Here is a 24,366-nt window from a genome sequence, read left to right as displayed (position 1 = left end):
CTTGAAGGTGGAGAACAGAAGCTAAATTCCCACTGGCTCAGGAAATATTTTATTCTTTATATTTTCATTAAAAAATAAACATAGGAAACAAAACCACAGAACACTTGTGTGATAGAAACAAACGCAGAAGGTCAGAGCGTTGGCTGAAAGTGCATAATTAAGTCATGCTACCACGTCCCTGATCCCACCCTGTCCCCCAAGCAAGGAGTCAGCAGTAAGCTCGACGAGCAGCACTACACGGAGCCCAGGCACTGCGGGGGCCAAGCCGAGGGCGGAGGAGAGCCCACGCGCCCAGAAACGCAGCAAGGCAGGAGACATGCTGAGGAGAGTGCTCCAGTGAGCCAGTGATGAAGCTCTCACTTGGGGTTCGTGGGGCAGGTGAAGGATAGCTAGTGTGAGAGGATGTGGAGTTACACGGCAGGGGAATAAACAGCTGAGAACAGAGGGCAAAACAGAATCCTGGATGTTACTCCAAAACGGCCCTGGAAGCAGAAAAATCCTAGATAAAAGGAAAATCAGCACAATGAACTTGGCTGAGAGGCTGACGTGGGGACAGAGGCCTGTCCAGGGACAAACCCCAGTCGCTCACCAGCAAGATCTACGTGGGTAGCAGCAACTGTGTCCCCACCTCCAGGGCCTCGGTCTCTGCAAGGTGACCTCCCCACTGGGGTGGGAGCAGGCACTGCTGCATCACAGCAAGGCTCCTGCTGCCAGAAAACGCAGCTCTTTGCAGCTGGGTCTGCCAAGCATTTTGAGGGAAATACGATGTGATGAACCCTGGAGCCCCCTGATGAGAGCAGAAATGCTGCAGACCTGCTTCTACACCAGGCAATGAGCTTTCCCCCCTGCCCTCTGCCCCCGGCAGCCTCAGGCTTTTGGGTCTCAGTAGTTGACAGCTTTAATCTGCGACTCCTTTTGCGTGCAGACCTGTGAGGAACCTGCAGACACAGCTACAGTGCAGGACCCCCTGACACATGCTCACTCAATTTGGCTCTGCACTGGTGTGTGCTTGAGGAGCATGTGTGAACATTCAGTATGTACAAGATGATTTGAAGCTGGAACATAAGAGCAGCTGGATTCACCCTCACACATCCACATGGCTGAGAGCAACCAGAGGACCCACGTGGCCCTGCAGTGGCTGCAGAGACCACCCAGTTGTATGTACATGTCCCTGGAAGCATTCCCCAGTCTGGCTGATGCCGAGGCTGGGGGCATCTCTGCTCTGCCGATAGACTTGGCCACAGGAACAGCAGAGAACGCAGCTTCTCCTGACCTACTTTACCACCTCTCTCCAGCTTCACACAGAGCCCCCGATTTCAAATGACTGCTGAGATAACACATTTATGCACATGCTCTAGTCCAAAGCAGCACAGAAAGCTGCTGTTCTGGTGCCTATTTCCACAGCATCCACAACTCTCAAGAACAGTCACTGCAAATCACTGGGGACTCTTCCTCCAGCCGAGACTTTTTAGGATGTTCTTTGTAAGTTCCCTCCAGATCACTTCTCCCGAAGGACGCAGACTCCAGCATCACAGCGCTGCATCCCCAGGGAGGTTACCACTTCCCAGTTGTCAATGATGGGATCATAGCACTCAATGCTGCTCAGCAGTGAGTTGCCATCATATCTGCAAGGACAGAAAGTTACAGGTGAGGGATGGTGCTGAAGGAAGAGGTTGGGGCATTCAGAGCTCTGGCTGGGAGGCTGGACAGCTGCGTGCAGCAGGAATGGCCTGAAATGAAACCACAGGGTTAGGCTCCCTTTTGCTTGGCCCTGGACCGTCGTGCTGCCTGTTTGGGTTGGGCACGGTGATCTGTGGGCTGGCTCCTCTCATAAAGCTTAAAATGTAAATGTGAGGAGAGGCCACCTGAAACAAGCACCTCAACTCGCTTGTTCCAGCAGACATGCAGGACATCTCCCTCTCCAGCCCCGGGCAGCCGCTTACCCAGCGATTGCATACAGCCTTCCCCGCAGCACAGTGGCCCCCACGTAGCAGCGGGGGGTTGTCATGCTTGTTACAGTTGTCCAGGAATCAGTGCGAATGTTATAGGCTTCCACGGAGGAGAGATGTGCCGTCCCATCGAACCCACCAACTACATAAATATGGTCATTCAGCAGAGCCACTCCAGCCCCTGGAGAGAGAGAAGATGGCAGTTACACCCCTGAGTGACACCGTCAGCACCGTGTCCGAGGCTCCCTGTTACCAGCCTGAACTAGGTCAGTTCCTCCCTCTTCACAGAACGTCTTCTCAGGCTTCTATCTCCCACCAAAGAGCTGTCATAACCCAGCGTCTTCTGTTGTTGTCTCCAACATGATACATTAAAACCTGTAACTCTACCAAACGCTGCTGAATTTCTGGCCTAAGGGGGACTGAGCAACACTGCAGCCAGGGCAGCACTAGCAACGTGAGACGTTCACCTCGGCTGAAAGACACACCGACCCCCTGAACAGACCAGCACATGGCTTGCTCTGCTGGCGGGTAGCTGGCTGGGACTCTGCCACCACAGAGACACGTTTCTCTGGTGATTCTGGCTCCCTGGTGTCACCCAGCCCCTGGCTGTAGCAAGGAGGATGACGCTGCTCCATGGAAGGCTGGAGGAAGGATTTCTTTGACATTGTTCCTCTGGAAGGCAGGGAAATGAAAACTGATGTCCACTGCACAGTCACAGAGGTGTAAGTGGCTGAAGCATCTGTCTGAACAGCTGTTCTTACAGTACAAGCAGTCAATAATGCAGCTGGCCCAACGGGGAGTTTATGACAACAGCAGAAAATAAATGTCCACCAGCCTCTGCTCCTCACCTGCAGCCCCCTTTCAAGTAAAGGACCAACGAATGCAGTAAGATAACAATGCACTTGGTGGCCTTAGGTGCTCTTGCCAACAGCCGCTGCTGTTTCGAGCTACACCTCGAGAGCAGAGTAAGCCCGGTCAGGCTGTTACCATCAACGTGTAACTACTGCACCGATGAATATCCTGAAGGAAACAAGACAGCCAAGCTGCAGCTCTTGGGCACCGATCTGTTTCTTCTACAAGCAGGGTATAAGAGACTTTCTGTTCCACTAAATGCAACCTCCCTTTCACTGTCTGTCCTTGCTGAGAGCACCAGCACAGCTGGGAATGCCCAGGCTGCCCCATGGGCTCTCTGATAGCTTCAGCGAGGAAGACTTTGGCTGAGAAGAGAGACGAGACCAAGGCCTAATCAGGGAAGTCAGGTCTAGCAATGCAATACAGCCAAGGTTTCTGAGGGGTGACCTACCTCCAGAATCTGTCCTAAGAGATAAAGAGAAACAAGGAGGAGACAATCTCTGTGAATAAAGGCAACATTACTTTTAGTTCTGGTCTTGGAATTCAAAGACCCACATGCAGACAGCTCTACAAAGAGTGTCAAAGCCTTGGGACAAAAGAAGTCCTACAGGGTCCAAGGTCGCCAGGATGGACGGATGGAACGGATACCAGGATAGAGGATGCAAGTGCAACTGGTATCTGAGCTGCTGAGCTGAGTTTGGGGTGTTAGTACCAGAGTGGCAGCACAAAAACCTGGGCCAAAAAACGTTCCTGGGCACACCCCCGTTTCAGATCTTGGTGCTCCAGGTCACAGCACTGAGGACCCTGCTCTGCGGGCCGAGGCACGGCTGCCAAAACCCTGCAAGGCTTGTGGGAAGCGAGCACGGACCTGGGAAATGCTTCTTGTAAAAGGCTTTTCCCCTGAACTCTGTGCTTTTGGTCTTGCCCAAAGCCATCTTCTCTGGGGCACACAACAGACCCCTTGGGGGAAGCTGTCTCATCCTTCAGCTTTCTAGAGATCCATGGATAGGTCTCGCATGTTGCCTCTGATGTAGGAAAACCCACAGATTTTATCACGTTTGAACGTGGGGTCTTCCCAAATGTGGAAAGCGACCAACTCCTAAATCAAATCCATTCTTGGCACATAGGAAATACCTTCCAACGCACACTTAACAGGAATAGCCCTGCCACAGGAGTAAATATTTAAAGCTTGGGGTTTTGGTGAATGCCACTGCAGGCACAATAAAGCTTAGATGTTTTTAGAACAGAGACCAGTTTTAATTGAGTAACCAGCACTTGTCCCTAACCAAGAACACTGCAGTAAAGAAGAAACAGAAACAACTCTGCCTAGGCTAATTGTAAAGGACATTCATTGAAAGACCTAGAGAAAAAGCAACTTCAAAAGGGTTTTGTAAGAGGGTCTGTAAGCACAGCAGAACTACTCCACTGAGAACCACAAAGCTGCGGAGGCAGAGAGCATCCTGCCCCTCCACACGTGGCTGAGCAAGGCCACGGCTGCTCTAGCATGGCCGTGAGGATCTGGGGCAGGCGCCCGGAGGCGCAGTGCAGTAGCAGAAGGCCAACACTTGAGCTCACAGGAGCTGCACAAGCCCCATAGGAACTCCTCTGAGAAATGAATCACAGAATCATCTCGGTTGGAAAGGACCTTGAAGATCATCCAGTCCAACCATTAACCCAGCACTGACCGTTCCCAACTCCACCAGATCCCTCAGCGCTACGTCGACCCGACTCTTCAACCCCTCCAGGGATGGGGACTCCCCCCCTGCCCTGGGCAGCCCATTCCAACGCCCAACAACCCCTTCTGCAAAGAAATCCTTCCTAAGAGCCAGTCTGACCCTGCCCTGGCACAGCTTGAGGCCATTCCCTCTTGTCCTGCTGCTGGGTCCTTGGCTCAAGAGACTCCTCCCCCCTCTCTGCACCCTCCTTTCAGGGAGTTGCAGAGGGCCAGGAGGTCTCCCCTCAGCCTCCTCTTGTCCAGACTAAACCCCCCCAGTTCCCTCAGCTGCTCCCCATCAGACCTGTGCTCCAGACCCTGCACCAGCTCCGTTGCCCTTCTCTGGACACGCTTGAGTCATTCAATGGCCTTTTTGGGGTGAGGGGCCCAAAACTGAACCCACTCATCGAGGGGCGGCCTCACCAGTGCCGAGCACAGGGGTCAGATCCCTTCCCTGTCCCTGCTGACCACGGTAGTGCTGATACAAGCCAGGATGCCATTGGCCTTCTTGGCCACCTGGGCACACTGCTGGCTCCTGTTCAGCTGGCTGTCAATCAACCCCCCCAGGTCCCTCTCTGACTGGCAAGGAGAGCTGAGACAGAAAGTTGTTCCAAAAGTAGGATTTAAACTATAGTTTTCTCCTAGATATGGCTGCCAAACTTAAAGCTCAGGTACAACACCAAGCAGGAAAGACAAACTACGAGTTGGTGGGGGATAATTAATGTGTGACTGTACCACGTTTCACATCATGAGTGTAAGACTGTTGCAGTGTGACACTGCTCTGGCAGTGCTGCTCTCTGTGTTCCTGCTGTCCCCGGAGCGGAGGCCCAGTGTTTGACAAAGCAGAGCGCAGGTGAAGGAGCAGCCTGCCAGAGCACTCCTGCCTTTGCTGTATCCTGTGCAGCTGACGACTTAGCAAACTGTCCCATTGACTTTTCCCCAAGCCACGCACTGTTCCTAGTTATGGAAGTCACACAGGACTTCCCCTCCCTCCCTGTAACCTATAAACCCCCCACCACGTTCCTCTGTACACATCTTAGCATGGGATGGAGACATCAGGCACGTGAAAATTAATCTTTCTCTTGCAGAGTTAAGTCAGCATGCCCTAAAATCATCCCTCCTTAAAGCCAAACCACTCACTAGGGCCAGTCAACATCCTCCAGGGCAGCAGAACAAGCCAGTGGTGGGTGACTGCTTCCTCGGTGCAGCACAAAACATTCTGACCTCAAGGCACTGTGGGCTCTTACCCGAGCGCTTGGTGGCCATCGGGGTGACGTTTGTCCAGTGTCCAGTGTGGGGATCATACCTCTCGACAGAATTTAGTATGTTCAGCCCATCATAGCCACCTGAAACAAAATATAGGAGCAAACCATGGCTCTGACTTCTGGAAAATGTTTTCTGTGTAGAGAGCAACAACGTGCCTGGTTCATCTTTAGTACAGCACGGCACTGCCATCGGCACAACTCGCAGTCACCGGGGCTGGCAGGACGACAAGATCTCTGCAATGCCAGATTGGAGCCAGCTCAGAGCAAGCTCTGCCCCTGCACTGCACAGGGCCGTGCTGGGAGAGGGCATCACCTCTCCAGACCAGCACAACCAGGTTTGCACCGCACTGCCCGGAGCTGCCTCTGAGAACACCGATGCCTCCTGCCACAGCAGACGTGCAGCTTCCAGACCCGGTGCTGGCTCAGGGTCTGTGTGCTGCAGCCCGCAGCCACCAGCTGACGCTATGAGGCTACACAGAGTGTAGGCTGGGATGTCTCAAAGAGCTGTTTCACAAGAAGATACCAAGAAAGCTCATTGTGCAGCTTCAGCAAAGGAGCAGCGTGTTGCTATCTGCCTCGGGGGCAGCATGAGGAAGAGGAATTTGGGAGAGGGAAGTGAAACCCATAAACCAGTGTCCAATGTCTGTGACTCCCCAGGAAGAGGATGCAAAAAATGTGGGCACAGTGCTGGGCCTGCCTTTTCTGGGGCCCAGAAGGTGCATCTATAGAACGAGATTACTGAAGTCTTCAGAGTGATTTGCCCTCTAGCACTCTTGCTGTATTCACAGCTGGTGTGGGTCTCTGAAAATGAAATGAGCCCTACAGAAAAGAGCTGGAAAACACAGGGCTCAGGATACATTTCTGGAGCACTACAGCCAACATTGCTTTGTGTGGCACAGATGCACCTTTTGCCCTGAGGCTATCTGCTTCACCTCCAGGGCATCTTAGGCACTGCCCAATCCGTGCAAACCTCAGCTGGCACTGCGCATCCCCCGCGCTTCAGCCATCCCTCAGATGTTGGCTGTGTCCAGTTTGCTTCTGACAGCATTTACTGCAGTTACAGGGCAGCTCCAGTCTAAGCCATCGCGATGGTAACGGTGAGAACAGGCTGAGAGCTGTGCCCAGGCACTGAGAACAGTGCCCAGCGCAGTGAAGTTAGATTTTCTCTTCTAACCTGGATATGACATAACTGGTGCTCTCCACAGAGCATCTGCACTGTTATTTCTGTAAAAATCAAGTATTTGCAGAACACCTAGAGGTCCTGAGGGTACCTACCAAGGCAGTAGATAACTCCATTAGCTACCACAAGCCCTGCTCCTTCCCGTGCTGTCTGCATGTCTCCCAGCATACTCCACTGATCAATGTTCGGGTCGTATCGTTCCATACTGGTGTGACGTCGGCTTCCATCAAACCCACCGGAAACATAGATCATGTCTGCAACGTTAGACAGAGGCTGGACTCAGTGAGTCAAGTATCAAGCATGCACATGGAGCAAGAACGCCCTCAAAGATGAAGCAAAACTACCACACGGACTGTGAAATACAGGAACAACTACAGATCTTGGCACATTTGGAGCCAAGATGAACCCAGCCTCCTCACCCTAGATCACTCCATTAGCCTGCACACAGACCCAACAAACACAAAACCCGTCTGGCCCTTAAATCTTCTTGCTAACAGATGAAGAGAACATGCGCACCCAAGTTATTCTTTTCATGCTGCAGAACCTACTGAAACGCTGCCATGCCCAAACCCTGCCTGTCACTAGTGTCGTGTCAGCACATGCCCAAAGCAAGTGCTTACAAGGCAGTAAACGCACAGGTAGCAAAAAAAAAAAAGAAGATCCAAGAGACATGTCTGGATCATCAAGATCAGTCCCTTATACCAGAGAACCTAATTCATGCAATGCTTTCACAAATCTGTCATCTTCAAAGCAGCTGTGTTTTTAACAGAATTTTCATTATAATAGATGATTAACAATTTAAATGAGTAACATTTAACCAATATTAATTATTAAGAAAATACTCTAATATAAATGTTAAAGCACAGAATATTCATTAGCGTGACTGCTATTTTAATGGCTACAAAACTTCCCTCTCATCTCCACACCAACTTTTTCCTGGCCTGTTTATAACCATTTGTTCTTATTCAATTCTTACATTGCCCATTTCCTTCTTGTGCCAAGTTATACTCTTAGAAAACAATCGTTTTCCCTCTTGGCCTTTGCTTTGCCAGCATAAGCAAGCTGAAGTGTTCTGGTTTGCTCAGTAAAGTAGTTTTCCTCTTCCAAGTCTGTCCTAAGAATCCTCCCCTGCACATGCTCCAGTTTCAGCCTCTCCGCAGTGCTGGATGGTTATTGCTGTACTCGGTGTCCTGTGCTCAGTAATATGTGACATTGTCACCACCCCGAGAGCTTCCCACTCCATAATCCCTCAGAGTTCCTTTCCCTTGATGCACAGACACATGCTGTAAGAATGAAGTGGAGGCAGAGCTCCTCTCAGGATACGTGGGCAAGTTTTCCATTTCTACATCCAAATGATGAGAAGGCAGAATTTCAGACTCACCTCCTCCCTCAGAGCCATCCCACTCTGCACACACCAGCTCAGGGCATTTCAGGACGAGAACCCAACAGGCTGTGCTGCGCTGTCAGTGCGGGGGCCAGGACTCACCTCCAAGGGTCGTGGCTCCCGCCAGGCCTCGCCGAACGTTCATCGGAGCCACGGAGTACCAGATACCGTCCTCATCTGATGTGTAATCCAAGCACTCCACCGAGCTGAGACGAGAGCGACCGTCGTAGCCCCCGATCACATAGATCCGGTCGTGCAGGGACACTGTCGCGACGTAGCGCCTCTTACGGGTGATGCTCTACAACAGTAAAAAGAACAAAAAGGTCACGGAGAGGAAACAACGCCGATGCATGGAGACCAACCACTGCTCTTCCAGCCTCTTTTGCTGCTCTTTAGGAAAACGGCCCACTACCAGAGAGGCAAACAGCACTATGGATTTAAAGGATATGGCCTTAACAACTGCATCTGCCTTCCTCTGCCTGTATTTTGTCTCTGCCACTCTCTCTTCTCATGGCCAGGTCTCTTCGCACTAAAATATTTTGTGTTAAATGTCATTTATCTTATACTGCTACTGAATCTTTGATGCATCTCGGAGGTTTGTGTGCCTCCCACTGGCTCCCTGCAGAGACCGTTACTGGGAAAATGTGGAGACTCAGAATATTTGATGAAAATACCTGAAGCTTTTAGCCTCCAAAAAAGAACAGACTTTTGAGACACCAGGTGATACTGGGTCTTCTGTGATTAGTGGCAGTTCTTCACCGTTTCACACAGATAAAGGTGATTTTAAATTTGGGTAGAAATAATCCTCAGTACAGGAATTCTCTCTTCCTTACTATCTCTTGTTATGCTCAGAAACAATTAAACCAGAGAGATCATGCAGCCTGCCTGAAAGCAGGACTGATTATACTATTCCTATTGACATTTCAATTATCATCACTAACCTTAAAGCTTAACACCCCTTCAATAAGAAACACGATAGCTCTCACTCCCACAACAAAGATGTGGGTCTCCATAGGCTCATCTGATTAGAAATATGACAACCACCTCTTATATGAAGCTTTCTTAGCAAGTCTGCAAATGTGAAGCAGTTTCAGCATTCACTATGTAAACCTCAGCAATTCTAAAGAATTTCTGTCAGAAATTCTAAGCAGAAAATCTAAGCAAAGGATAGCCCAACGAGGAATGTTTGATCACAGCCTGTTCAACCCAGTGGTGGTCAAAAATGGTCCCTTACTGGCAAGAAACTCCACTCCTGAGTCTTCGGATCGTATTTCTCCACAACATCAATAGGTGACTGCTGGCTGCCAAAGCCGCCGATCACAAGCAGGACTTCGTTAGCTCCTAGAGCAAAGAGGGAGAGCAAAGTCAAGTCAATCCCTTCACAACCAAAGGTCACCTCAAAGGAATCACCTGAAGAAACACTGAGCCTTCCTTAGTGCAACAAGCTGCCTCTAAATCCCTGTTTCCATCACTGCTGTGAAGCAGACACCTAACCTGGCTAGAGGCACGTGGACTCCCTCTGTCCTCAGTGGGGAAGAAGAGAGAGAAACTCTTCCAGGGTGCGTGGCAGTAAGACTAACTCAGGTGTTCAGAGGCTGGAGGGCTGTTCCTCCTAATATTGGAGGCACTGGGAAGACAAGCTGGCTAAGTTAGGTGCTGAAGTTGGCTCTTCTTCTGTATTCTTTCCATGAATGTTTACCAAACCTCTTGCACCCCATGGAAGCTGAAGGAGGATGGCTGCTTCCCCTTGTTTGTAAGTGACGTCCAGACCAGATGGCCCCTTTGTTCACCACTTCACCGAGAAACAAGTCAGGCTGACTGAAGCCTGAAAAAATTAACGAAATATTTTCCCAGGAATTGTCTCCTAAGCCTTATGTACTTCATCTCAAAGCTGTCTTCCCTCTACTTTCTTTTCTCCAAGATGGTCCCTGAATTTTTCTGTGTCACTTAAATAACACTTGTGACCTGGAGAGCTTTAACTTCCCTTGTAACAACTGCCCTGAAGGTAGGCTTCTATCATAGTTTTTAAAATAGATGAGCATCCCCTGGATCCCTTGGACCCTTTCTGTAAGAGGGAGTTTTACTAGAGTTTAGAACTGTCCAACTTTTCATTGCAGAAGGACTGACACCAAGCAACAAAGAGTGAGCAAGACCCTGTCTGTCACAAAGCAAACCAACTGCCACCTCAGATGAAGGAGGATAGTATAAAAAAATAACTGAAAAGTATTCACAGAAGAGCTCCAACAACTTGGAAAGCCTCCTGTCCAGCATAACACCTAAAGTCCAATCATTTCCGTTTATCCCATACAAATTAATACACAACTTGATCACAGTTTATAAGTGACCATGATAAGAACATTGCTGATAGCAGATGGTATTGAATCAGTTAAAAAAGGTAGGGCTGAATCTAGAAGATGAACCTTAGCAATAAGGTGCAGAGTTTTTGCCTGTATAATTAAACAATAAAACAGTTTTGTGATGTCTCCTTTATCAGGTGAAGCATTTCAACTATGAACAGAACCAAATGTGTCTTTCTAAAATGACAGGTTGAGCTGAACCGCGTGTCATTGCATTGAAACGGGTGTAGGATGTTCCCACAAAAACAGGAGCCATGCTGTGGCCTGGACTATGCTGGAAGTCAAACCACATCATAACAACACTCCCTTCAGGCCAAAAAAAAAAAAAAAAAAAAAAAAAATCGAATCAATGTGTCTCTCTGGCAACCTAATTTGCCCTCCTTCTCTAGTGCTTAAACTGCTTTCTGTCCCCTAAACCAGCGTTAATAACAGGAAACGGCCATGGAGGGTTTTTCAGGGTCAGCAGCACTGGAGGACACGAGGGGAGGTTTGCTTGCAGGAAGACTGGTCAGTGCTGGCACCGATGCCCTGTGAGCATGCCCAGGACAAAGGCATGGCAGAGACAGTCCAGAGAGACCAAGTCTGAAGATCAGAGAGGGGACGTCAGGTGAGGAATAGCCACAGTCATAAAGAAGCCATTAAAATACTTCTCCTTCTGTAGGTCATTCCTACTGTTTATGTTGCTCTCAAGTGCAGTTTCCTAACAATTCAGTGACTGCTTGGTAGGAGTTACTGAAATAGAGGAAGAAATCATCATTTATTTGCCTTAACCAGGCTAGGGAAAAAAGAAAAAAAAGTATCTTTGAAAGGAAAAAGGGACTGCCCCATCTCCCTCCTTGTGCCTTCCCCTCTCAGGTTCCCTGTTGAAAACTTATCTTCACCGCAACACAGCTGTCTCTCACCTTGCAGCTCTTTCTGTTTCTGATACTGATACCTGCCTTTTAGACAGGAAGAAACTCTTCCCACAGTTCCTGGACAGCTGCATACTGAGACAAACATATCTGGAGGCACCAACAACTCAGGAAACTGGTTTTATGGTTTCAACAGAGGCCTGGAATTAAAGGCAACCAGCTAGTCCCCACATTGCCATTAAGCAGTTGTGCTCTGAAAAAACCATACCTTTGTCCTTCACCCTTCTGTAACGCTGGGGACTGTGGATTGACAAGTGGCTCATGTGAAGCACTTCAGTACAATTACAAGGCACTAGACACGGTGTATAATAAATACAATACCTGCCCGTGCCCCAGAGCTTCTCAGTGTCCTTTCCTTTGCTGCTCACCTAGACGTGCTCTTGTCCTGGGTCCTTGCATCTGACTCCGGAGCTCGGGTCGAAGATGAAATTTCTTAGCTTCATCTACAAGGTCTCTGCACTGCAGACTGCATCGTATAAAAGGCTGAGGAAAAACATGAGTCACTGGTACATGCAATGTATTTTAAGATCCCCCATAAGAACTGTCCTAAAGCCAACTCTTGTCAGTTCAGACAGCATAAAAATGACTTGTGTGCAGGCTGTTGCTAGTAGTGTCATGGTGCAAATACTGCATGCAAGGAAATGCAAAGACAACTTAAGACTGGACCACAGCTGAAAAGATACGTCTCAATTCTCACACAAAGTCTGGCACTGCACTGCACTGCTCCCTAATGAAAACATCTGTATTGGATAACTAAGGAAAAGCCACTTCTGCTACATTTAAGCCAGCAGAAGTATGTCTGAGAAGGGCGACTGGCAGTGAAACTACACTTGGAATCAGTTTGGCTGGATCTGCCCCACGTAATCAACTCTCAGCATGCACCTGCCATCAAAGAAGAAACAAGGAGCACAGCACAACAGAGCAGTTTAACTGGATCTATTAGCTTGATCCTTGTGCACATGGGACACGGAGCTATGAAGAGACAACAGAAGCAGTGAGGTCACTGAAAGAAGCAGGAGGCACTGCAGCCCAAGGACTGTCTCATCTCCTCCTTGCATAATGCCATGTAATTTCCCTCCCTGGCTGAAGGCCTGGACCAGCCTCCCCTGAATGTTCAGCGTTCAGTTCCCTTTGGGTGTTGGGTGCTATATGCTGCTGCAATATGGTAAGATTTATTTTTACAAGTTCTTGGTGCTTGTGCAAGAAGGCCAGGGTGTTCAGAGCAGATGATGCCACACAGGGCCAACACTATTCTCCATGCTGCCCTGAGATGATGATGTCCCACCAGTGTGTGTCACTTCCAGACTGGAGAGGCCATCCTGTGCAGTAAGAAAGCTGAGGCCCCGTATACACGCTATCTTAGGCTGGTTTTGGAACAGATCTAATTGCTTTGGTACCAGCCCCTTTTGCATTAGCTTCAATTTCAGTTTAAAATGGACCATAACAATCTGACTAGACATATTTTAGCTCTGGCACAATTAACTGCTTGTTAGCTGCCCTTATTTAAGAGCATCTGTAAAAAGCAGCTTTATCACATTAGAGATGAATGTTGCTAAATCAGCCATTTCCATACGTAGAGAAGTCTGTCATTCAACATTCAGCACCTGTCAGGTGACAAGGGCTAGTAACCACTGATTACCTCACATCACCATGAAACCAGAACACTGGTTTGAACCTCTCTGTGCCCTCCTGTCAAACCTCGCATGGGGTCAGCACCACTTCCTCTTTGGAATTAAAATTCCATCGCAAAAGCTTAATTATCTCTTACTACCATCCATGTTTTGGTTTGCCTCTGCAACACCCTAGCCACACAAAGAAGCAGGACTAGAGACGGTTCTCAGCTGTGTATTGGCCCTGGACCTTCTTATTCAAAGGTACGTGCTTGCCATCTGCCCCTAAAACAACTTCTGAGGAGCCCTTTCCTCCCCAGGATCACATATCAGCAGCCTTCAGCCTAGAGGAGACCTGCTAGTGCCCACCAACGACAGGCAGAAAGGACTTGTTAGAGACTATAACGGATGACAACAGGAAGGTGCTGCATATATCAGAGGAGACGAGTGACTAATTGCTCTGGATGGGGTGCTCTCCCAGCTGAAAAGCAGGGTGCTCTAACTGCTGGCACAGCAAACTGCTGCTGAGTAAAACGGGGCACTCCAGCTGAGCAGGGACAACTCCATACTGTCAGCATCAAAAAGCACCAGCAGAGAGAGCAGCTTTTAACACGTTCTGTTAGGGCAGCAGGGGCGTAACCAGGGGACAGGCAATCCCAGACAGATGCTGGCTCCCAGCTGTTCTGTATCCGTGGACCCGAGCTGCCGGTACCTCGGTGTCGATGACGTCTGTGATGTAGCGGGGGGTGAGAAGCGGCATGCGCACGTACTGCAGCAGTTCTGGCAGGGATGCTTCCCGTTCTTTTTTCGAGTGCTTCACCCAGTTTATAACTGCCTCAAAAACCGGCTCTTCAGAGTCCACCTGGAAAGAGGAGGCACAGACTCATCAGACCGCAGGATAATATTTCAGCTACTGCCATGGAACAGACAACTTCCAGCCTGTTGACACTGCTTCACAGCTAGCGAGGGAGCAGGACATTTCAAGTAAGAGTCTGTTATGGAAATTCACATGAGCTGTATTTGCAAGCACTATGAAATTCCCTCACTTTCTTTTCCTTAAAACTGCATTTGTTTTTTTCCTTACAGCTGAGATCAACAACTGGCAGTACCAGTGCCAGAAAAATGAGCTTTATGGTGCCCAGCAGAGCCAGAAGCTGGGAGCCAGCCCTGCTGAGAGAGTGCAGTGACAGGCAGTAACTCGCAGGGCAGCTCCCCTGGCTTCTCAGCAGAGCAGGAGTTACGGTTCTGCAAAAGGTAAAGTACCATCATAAAGATGATCAGGATCACTTTTCCTTTTTACGGAGCAGTGTCTCGCTTAACCCCCTGCAGCCCCATGCCCATGCACTGCCCCTTTAACACCCAAGCCATACCAGGTGCCTTTAAGGTTTTTTTAAAATTTCAATCCACACTTAAGAAACTATCAACAACAGGATTTCATAGTGGAGAATCCCAGGGCACAAAAGTTACTGTTTATTTCTACTGTTTATTTTATTTTGTGACTAGTTTATTTCTCTCTCCATTTAGGACCAGCACATACTGCTGCTTACACCACTTCCAGAGATTACACTGACTAAACCATCTAAATCTGACACTTTTAGAGAACCTGCTCTGGACATCTGTGATTACCGAAAGCAAAAGAATTGTAAAGAGCTCTGTAATATATTATTTAGGCTTGGTTTTCTTTCTGCATGTCTTCAGATCATCCAACATAAAAGCAAATCAGACATGAATTCATTATCATGAGGTCTGTTAACTCTTATTAAATATGAAGATAAAAGGAGATACTGTAAGAAGAGGAATGAGCCTTCCCGCTGAAATATGACTGGTCCACTTTGAAGTTCAGTTTCAAGCTGTCTGTTGCTGAATGTTCTGAAGCAGGGAGCCACAGAGGTTAATTATGCAAGGCAATTCTTCCAAGCCATTGATTTATATTTGTTACAGTGTAATCTGAAATGGCCTCTTTCTATTTGAATTACAGGGAAAGGACAGTTAGAGCTCACAAAAGGAGAGCAGAGTACTTTGTTGTTTCCAATTTTCCCCACCTCCTTCTTAAATGTGATAATCCCACATTGTTTTATTCCCTCCCTAACTGACTGTCTTCTGATATATTTAACAGTTTTGTTGTTCATGAAATCATTTCTGTTTTCTGATAAACGATGAGTAAGACTAAACACAGCATCACAGTTTGAACCTGCCGTTACACTTCGCGAACAGCCAGGGGATTTTCCAGCGGTGCTCGCTCAGTACCCTCTGATACAGCACATCACCTCTGCACTGACACAGCAACAGCTGGATTTGCTCCCTTCACCTTCTTAAGGTATTACACCTCACTGTGTGTCTGCAAGGCCTGAACCAGTCCTTCCAATCCACAACTAATTTTATTTTGCCTGTGTGGATCACCTGATTAGTTTGGCTGGGTCATTCTCAAGTTCCTCATTATTTTCTCTTCACTGTCCAGAAGGACAGTACTCACCACATAAGCTCAAACCCTCACGACATTAAAGCTGTGGCTTGTTAAACACCAAACACACTCAGCCTTTCTCCACTGCTGACCTTAGCCTGTGCCAGGGTCCTTCACTGCTACCTTGCATGCTCTTTCTCAAGTAGGCTTATTAATGAGAGGATGTCAGCTTGGCTGAAGGCTGCTTTCAATGCATACATCAAGAATTTTCCTCTGGCTACTCCTATATTGGCTTTTCAGGAGTTCCACCAATGATATCACTTATATTGGTTTGCTTCTAAGAGTTCATGTTACTGTGAACTCCGAACAGCGACTGCTTCAATCACTTCTTTTAGAACTGAAGCAAACTCTCGACAAAGTCCATCTCAATAAAAAAAATAAAGTCCCCTCCTCATTACCAAGGAATGTTCAACTTATTCATAGAAAATTTAGAAAAGAAGTATTTGACAGGTTCCAGCCAAATAGTAAATCCTCCAGAAACCAACCTCAAGGGAAATAAATCTGCATACAACTCCCCGAAGAGTCAGACTACCCTGCATCATCATGAATTCTGCTGCTTGTAAAAGCAGAGGACACCCAAATGCCTGGGATGACATACGCATTCCTTGTGCTGCTGAGTATCATGCAAAGGTCTACAAATAGAAGTTAAAGTCTTGGGGGTATTTCTGAAATGTAGCCATTGAGACAGCTTGTCTTTGTAACCTCTGAAAGCTCCTCCTGGGAAAGGAGGAGATGAGGGAACAAGAACTCTGCAGACGTAACTAACTGTGACTGTGTTACTTGAAAGAAACACTTGTGTGACAACAAATTCTTACATAGAAGCTACATGTTACTGATGAATTTCAGATTACATGGTTAAAAAAAATTAGAAGAAGCTTCTTGGAAATTAAATTTCAAATTCAGGAACTGTGTGAGAAGTCCACCCTAATATGGACTAATTTCTGACTGGTTTCAATGTTTTACTTCAATGCTTTGCACAGTAATGGTACTTTTCAGGTTTTACCTGAATTTCATCACACTTGATGAGCTTTTCAACCTCTTCTTGATTTAAGAGGATAAACTCTTCATGCTGAACCACCTCTGGAAAATGTTTCTGGCTGAAGACCTCTGCAGCTTGCATTAGATCAACACAATTGTGTGTCTCAGCAAAATCCCGAATGCCCAAACAATTTGATGGATCCAGCTGGCTTTCTAGAAACTCACAGCAAGCTTGTTTCACACCTACGGAAAATTGGAGGGGTGAATGAGCACTGCATGCTTACTACCAATCCACTGCTTTGGAAAGGGCTTCAGAAAAGAAAGTTCTAAACAATAATGAAAATCCAACTCAAATAACAAGCTTAAAAATACTACAGAAACACACACATGCAAATATTTCTTTGGAGGGACGTGAAAACACTAAGCAGTAGACCATGTGTTGGAGCTGTTCTGATCTCTGACTGTTCTATTTAAATGCAAAAATTAAATCTGATACTAGAAAAAGACTCAAATGTGAGTTGTACTCAGCTTCATGGATTATAAACAAGAGATGAATATGCTAGTGGATATGGTACCAGATTTCTAGGTTTTCTCCAATGTCTTTTTGATAGTTGCCTGGGATTTGGGATAATTGCCTGGGATAGCTCCACAGGTGCACGTGCACTGACCCAGACATACTATGATGGCAGGTCAAATGACATCTAGGATTTGCTTCTTGTTACAAGTTGACTGAGCTGTAACATTTATGTGCTCTACAGCCCACAATTCCTCTTGGGAATTCTCATGCAGAAATACAGCAGCCCAAAGCATGGAATGATAACCTGGTTTATTATCTTTTTCCCCACAGAAGTCAGTTCCTCTACCAATGAGACCACAGCACGCAAGACAACAGAAGAAGTTTCCCATAAATACTTATAAATATCATGCCTCCCACAATCTGTCTTCCATTAACAGAAGGTCAGACAAATGAAATCTCTAAACAGCAGCAATTGTACAATTTGTGCTGATACTTAGCAATTACCTTTCAGCTGAAGCAGACATGCCGCTGGGAGCAATTCTTGGACGTTTTCTACTGTCACGTGAACAGTTTCTGTATATACAAAGTCTAGCAGGATTTCCATGGTGGAGGCTGTCAGTCCCTGGATATCTACATAGGGTTTATCTTTCTCTGAAAGCTGTAGATTAGAAGGGATACAAAGGTTTATTCTCCAGTAATGTGATCAAAAAGTCAACAATGCTCAGCAGTTTTTTTTAAAATGTGATCCATCAGAGAGGTTTCAACAGAGATTTGTCCTTTCTCTTCTTGTGCTCGCTGAAAGGATAAGGGGAAGGAGAGAATTTCCCTACAGAATTCACTTATAGGGTGAGTAAGAGACAAAGTTCATTATGGATCGGGAGGACAGTCAAACTGCATTGTAAATGAGCAAGCTGAGATCAGAGATAGCAGAAATTACACGTGCAAGACAACTAAACTCTCTCTTCCTTGCAGTAACTCCAAGCTTTACTACAGGGACCAGTCCAGGGGGATTCCTTCCTGGGCTGGATGTGTCTGACATGCTGCAGTTTACGTAGAGTGCCCACCTCACCACTCCGCTCTAAAACCAAACCAAATAAAAATCTTTCCTAACTGTTCAATTCCTGATCCATTCTGCAAACTTATGGGGAAGGTTCCTAAAAAGAATGACTATTTATAGGCCAGAAAGTTCAGAGTTAAAGATTAAGGGTAGGTTTAGCTTAAACATTTGAAAGTAAAATGACAGTACATACAGTGATGGTACTTACACAATCCCAGCTTTGTTCCCTGACCCTTTTATCACCTCTAAGATAAGTAATTTTGGAAAAATTCTTTTTTCCAAGGAAAGTTACCCTCTTAACAGGCAATCTTCGGGAATGGTAAATTCTGCAAATCCACTAAATTTGCACCTCTGTAGGTACAAAATTGAGATTATATTTCACAAAGCATCAGCTTTGTGGTTCAATGCATCCATCACAAAGCTGCTGGCACAGCATCTGATGGTCATGAACAATGGGCTAGCAGGTGGACTCACTAATCACACCCTGCACATAGCTGCAAGCTCGTCAACACGAAGGGACCTCGACAGAAGGATGTCTCCATGCAGCAGGCTGCAAAACCAACCACCTTCTCCCCCAAGACTGTTGAAGAACCAGTCAGTGTCAGTGCAAGCATGACTCCAATGAAAGCCCATGACTTTTCTTGCCAAGAATGAGCCTGAAGTTGGTCACAGACAGATTGAGGAGAGACTCAACGAACAGAAAGTATGATCAAAGCATGATCACTTGGCTTAGAATCTGCCACAGTTGGGGAAAAAGGAGGTAATACAGAAGTAGAGAAAATAAGAGCAGTCAAGGGTATTCCTGCAGAGGCAGTCAATGACACCACAGAAGGGAAGATGTCTCTGCTGAGACTGAGCCATTTCTATGATGCAGAGAGATACACTTCACAGTAGAAAAGAGAAACTCAAGAGGCAATGGTGATACTCAAAGTAATTTGAGGGAAGAGGCCTTTCAAGTCTGTTGACATAGTGAACAAACTTTATGGCATCCAGAGTCAGAACGGAACAGCAAATTACCTTGTCTGACCTGCTGTATGACAGGCCACGCATTGTATTGAGAAGCTAAAATGAGTTCCTAACTTGGGCTAGACAAAACATTCCCCAAACAAGACCAAGCTGTTTGGTACAACAGATAAAGGATACAGATGTCACCGAAGGTCAGAAATGATCAGACAAGATGTTCATATGATTCCAACAGCAAACGGAGATGTCGAGCATACATACTTAGAAGAAAGAGAATAAGAAGTTACAAACATCTATTGACAGGAGATTACAAGGGCACCAGACCTCCTGGTAATGTAGTACCCTGCATCGGGTAGAAGCTGTAGACATCTGTTCTTCACAGATTGGCCCGGAGCTGGTAACGAAGCTCCTGTCCCCACAACCAATATTCAGTAATCAATAATCAGCCATGCACATACTCTCTTTATACTATTGACCAAAACACAAACTATGGGGACAACACTAATACCACAGAGACAATCAGCTCCCATCTCCCTTGTACTTCTGCTGTGCTCCACTACTTCGTTGTTATTTGGCTCACAGTTTACTCACGTGCTAAGATTGCTTGGAAGGTAGATAATATTTCAAGTAACTCCACATAACGTATGTGATGCAGAATAAGTTGGGACCCCAGCATCATACCTTAAAGAAGGATCTCAGAGTGGAGACAGCTTGATTCTGAACACCCCATGAAGACTCTGAGCTGTAGCTCCAGACTGCATATGCAGTGTTAAGGGAACTGTGTACAGTGCTTAGCGCTGTGCTGTTGGGACAGAGTCCCTCTTTTATCATCAATACATCCACATATTTGGACTCAGAAATAATGCAAAATTATGGTCATACAATGCTAATCAAAACACAGCACAAGCAGCTTCACTTTTGCAGGAGTTTAGTGGTATGAGACATCTCTCTGCATCTCTGCTGTTAGAATTTCAGATTAGTTTCTCTCTTTGTTGTTTAATATCTGAGTTCTGCTAACCAGCAGCAAGTAAAGCCACAAGGGATTGATACTCCCTAATACAAGCACATTTCTAACACGTCATAAAAAGTATGCAGCAGTAACAGATCCAGAAATCAACTGGAGCATCCAGGAAAATACATTCCTATAATTAAGGGGAAATACATTCCTATAATTAAGGGGAAATACATTCCTATAATTAAGGGGAGTCACTTGGAGACATCAGGGGTTTTACCCCAGGATGCCTAAGGTGCTGAAAGCCAACTTAGAGCAGGGGCTGTAGGTCATAACTCTGTTGTGAAACATAATGTTGCTGTCTGACATTCCATCCATAAATCATGCAACTCACTCTGCAGGAGAATGGGCCTAAAATTCTGGAACCACTTTCTTATCCAAGGCCATTTCTTGTTTTCGCCTTCACTAATGCAGATACACAAAAGCATACTGTAATAAACCCCTCCAATTTCTTCTCACCTATAAGAGAAAAGAAATGCTGGCATGACAGTGCTACTGTGTGGCTCACTGCATTCTGGAAGGCATTCACAATACAGTGAAGGTGACCATGTAAGAACCTGGAAGCAGAAGTTGTTTATTTTCAGAATAAGGAGATTATTTTCCACATTCTAGGGGGAAAAATCCCTTCAATTTCTAGAACATACCCTCCAAGAGAAGACAGACTAGTTTCTTTCTGAGGTGGAGCCAACAATCAGCTCTTGAAGCATCCCAAGTTATGCCAACTTGTCCAAAGAAGAAATGACCATGCACAACTAGGATCCAGGGGAGCATTTGCTAAAACTGCACTTTGATTTTCACTACAAGGAAGAACACTGTTGGTTACACAGACAGGCATTTCAGTTTTCCCACAATACTCAGCACGGGGCAGAGAAACGTGTTGTCAAAAGCCAGGGGTTCAACAGGTGATCAGTGGCTTCTCCTCATTCTGGAGAATGGGAATAGAAAACGGGAAGAAATTAATACTAAGTAAGACTGAGAACTTTTTAAAGTAAATGTAAACGTCAGAAGTGAGAGAAGGAAGGACACTAGAGACACATGGATGGGCAAACGCAGTCCTTTATGATGATAATCTCTGATGACAGTCTCAGGGCTACTCTGGCCTTGCACAGATGTAACATCGTGACTGACAGGGTCAGTTCTGAGCTAAGCCCAGTGTAGCCCAAGCCCAACAAAAGCCACACATTACACCTAGCCAAGCAGCCCCCAAACTCGCAGGAGGCAAGTGATGAAATACGAAGGAAGCTCTCGCAGAGACTGTCAGTCCGTTATGCAGTACAGCATTTTGAGTTCCCTCAAGTTACAGCCATGGCCAAAACACTCTGTACCCACAAGCATCTGGAGAGCGCCCAGCTGCTGTCCCACTACACTCACCAACACGCTGGGCGCTGACACACGTAGGAAGCAGGTCCACTCTGAGGCTGACCAAGCTGTCATTTCTTGGAAAGAATGCTCTCCCACAAACACTCAGTAATTGTGTGTGCCACTTGGCAGGTTTGGCATTTTGGGGTTTCCATACAAAAAAGAAAATTTGGAAGAAATACAAACTAAGCAAAAGAAGTAAACCCCTTAAAAGCAGCGGCAATTTGGGACTGTGAGAGACTGAGCAACCATGCTCACTGGATGCACTTATTTTTCTAGGAAGAATTACTGAAAAAGGTCACTACAATGTTACAGTCAAAATGAGAGACGATCTCAGCTTAGGCCCCAAGTATACCAACCCTCAGCCTTTGTTAGCAACCACAAAGAATGTTCTGTAGCAGAGTGATCAGATCTCTGTAGAGTGCCTAGTTAAAGTCCAGGAAGCCAAAAGCATTGTCAGGAACTTAGAGGCAAACACAAAGAAGCAGAGACAGACTGCTATACTGTTGTGCACCTTGAAGCTACTGGTAAATAGAGAACTTCAGCCTGCAGGGACTGAATTTCCTCTTTGTATTTTTTTAAAAAAAAATTACATTTCCGTTATGGAGAGAAAGAGCATAAACCTGAAAAATTTACAAATTTCATGAAGACATGGACAGAAAATATACTGGTATGTGGTCAGTCCACATGTCTTTTTTTGGTTGCTTTGCACAGGACTATAAAAACTAAGCCACCTGCTCACCCAACACAGCATTGAAAGAAGGAGGCACACAGACAGCTCTGCCAACGCTGTTCATTGCTGGATAAAACAAAGAAGAAGGACTACTGGGCTAGCAGGAAGGTCTCTAGGACCTTTGAGCTACTTAGTAATTTTTCTCCCTGCTAATGGGGAAGTTGCTAGGATAAGGAAGGCATCTTCTAGAAGAAGCCACAAAGATTGATTCAAACTTATAAAAGACAAAGCCAGGCAAAGCATCTCACATTTAACAACACGAATGAGTGCTAGCTTTAGCTCAAATATTACCTTTCAGTGATTCAGAAAAACAGCATGCAGGTACTGCGAGTGAATACAGTAAGTACTGTGAGAGCAAATGTCCTCACAACCGAGATTTGCCAAGTAGAGCAACCAGGGGCTTATAGTCTCACCCCCAACCCCAGTGCTGAAGGTTACATCTTCTTCACAAGAGCAACAGCACAACCCAACACATACCAGCTGATCAGGCAGGGCGAAACAGAGACCAGAATATGAGTGAAATACCCTCCATTTCAGTTTTAAAGGGCTGCCTTAATTCACCACCCGGTCTAAGGCACACACCACAGCTCGAACAGCCTTGCACTAGGGCTGGCACCCTTGGCAAGAGAGATGCCCAGAAGCATGAAGACCATTAAGACACAACTAGAAAAAAAAATCAGTAAATGTATCAGAGCCTTCCAGTTTGCCAGCTCAGCCTGGCAGCTCTCTGGTGCACACATTGGTCATGCAGCAGACAATGATTCAGGACCACCGTCCCAACTGCAGCCTCTAACTCCCACCATGTCACGATAAAGGGCTCTGGGGCCACCATGAGGAGACCAAGAATCACCTCGAGGGGATCCAGGGCCACCAGGACAGAATCCAGAGGGCTCCAGGGCCACCATGAAGGGATCCTGGGCCACCAAGAGGAGCTCCAGAGAGACCCTGGGCCACCATGGGGGGATCCCAAAGGCTCCAGGATCACCACGAGGGGATCCTGGGCCACCACGAGGGGATCCAGGCCCAGCTGCTAAGCAGCTTGACAGAGAGCAGCCCGAGCATTGGGCGGCCCTGCCTCCTCCACCCGCGAAGCACCCAGGGCCGGCGGCAGCCCGCGCTCTCGGGGCGCACCGACCTCGCTGGTGAACATGGCGCAGAAGTAGTCGCTGCAGGCGGCCAGGACGATGCGGTGGGCCGGGAAGTCCTTGTGCTCCACGCGGAGGGTGACGTCGCAGAGCGTGTTGCTCTTCCGCAGGGCGTTCATGGCGTTGAGGATGGACTTGGCGTGCGAGTTGGTCATGATGTCCTTGGGGGGGGCCATGGCGCCCGGCACCTGCGGGCACAGCCAGCACGGCCACATGTCACGGCCCGCCCGCCGCGCCGCCAGGGGGCGCCCTCCCGCCGCGCCGCGCCGCCCCTCCCTCTCTGTCTCCCTGCCCCGCCCGGGTCGCCCCCGCCCCGCGCCGCGCCACGCCGGCCGCCACGGGCCGCTCGCAGCCCCGCGCCCCCCCCGCCTCGGCACGGTTCCCCCCCGCCGCAGCGCGGCAGCGCCGCCCGCCCGGAGCGGCCCGGCCGCACTCACCGCCGCGGGGAGAGGGCCCGGCCCGCGCGCCTCGCCTCCCCCCGCCCTTCCCTCTCCCCGCGCGGCGCGTTCTGATGGCGTCACGGCGCCGCGCTGCCCCGCCCCTGGGTGCCTCGCGGTTGCCGGGCAACGGGCTCCTGCCGCCGCCCCGGCCCGGCCAGGCCCCCCCCGCCCCGGGGCAGCGCCGGCCTCCGCCGCCTCGGCCGCGGCTGGGCGCTCCCGCGGAGAAGCGGGAGGAGGCGGTGCCGAGGCTAGGCCCGGCGGGGCGGGTGCCCGGGCCCGCAGCGGCAGGAGCGGCTCGGGCTTGTGAGGTCTGGGGAGGTTCGAGGGAATTTCTAATGGACCCCAGGGGCTGGGCCCGGGGGCGCGGGCAGATCCCTCACACAGTGCCGGCCACGGGTCACGCTCTGCCTTCCCATCTTGTCAGTCCTCGAGGGTGAACACCCTGGAATTTAGGGTCTGGAGCACAGGTCTGATGGGGA

The 24,366-nt window shown here is 48.0% G+C and overlaps 1 protein-coding gene across 2 annotated transcripts; it reads right to left on the bottom strand.

The window, feature by feature from the left end:
* Positions 1-33: 33 nt before the first annotated feature.
* Positions 34-23,962, bottom strand: KLHL12 (kelch like family member 12). 2 transcript variants are annotated; one of them, XM_074893747.1, is made up of 12 exons: positions 23,885-23,962; positions 23,438-23,635; positions 17,683-17,836; positions 16,687-16,904; positions 13,935-14,084; positions 11,981-12,095; positions 9,579-9,685; positions 8,447-8,642; positions 7,056-7,214; positions 5,763-5,861; positions 1,944-2,130; positions 34-1,625 (listed from the first exon to the last, which is right to left on the bottom strand). In XM_074893747.1, exons 2-12 carry the CDS (start codon positions 23,621-23,623, stop codon positions 1,499-1,501), a joined length of 1,698 nt encoding a protein of 565 aa, XP_074749848.1. In that variant the 5' UTR covers positions 23,624-23,635; positions 23,885-23,962; the 3' UTR covers positions 34-1,498. The 2 variants fall into 2 exon arrangements, with proteins under 2 accessions (XP_074749848.1, XP_074749847.1); XM_074893746.1 differs by lacking the exon at positions 23,885-23,962 and having other exon boundaries at positions 23,438-23,709.
* Between the last annotated feature and the right edge of the window lie 404 nt (positions 23,963-24,366).

This window comes from Strix uralensis, chromosome 24 (genome assembly GCF_047716275.1).
Source record: "Strix uralensis isolate ZFMK-TIS-50842 chromosome 24, bStrUra1, whole genome shotgun sequence".
NCBI lineage: Eukaryota > Metazoa > Chordata > Aves > Strigiformes > Strigidae > Strix > Strix uralensis.
The sequence above is the reverse complement of the archived record's forward strand: the minus strand, read 5'-3'. Positions and strand labels throughout refer to the sequence as shown.

Coding starts and splice junctions, on each gene's coding strand:
- KLHL12 (XM_074893746.1), bottom strand. CDS start 23,662: ATGTGGCCGTGCTGGCTGTGCCCGCAGGTGCCGGGCGCCATGGCCCCC. Junction 17,837..23,437: donor GCGCCATGTTCACCAGCGAG/GTCGGTGCGCCC, acceptor TCTAATCTACAG/CTTTCAGAGAAAGATAAACC. Junction 5,862..7,055: donor TGGAGTTATCTACTGCCTTG/GTAGGTACCCTC, acceptor ATTTTGTTTCAG/GTGGCTATGATGGGCTGAAC.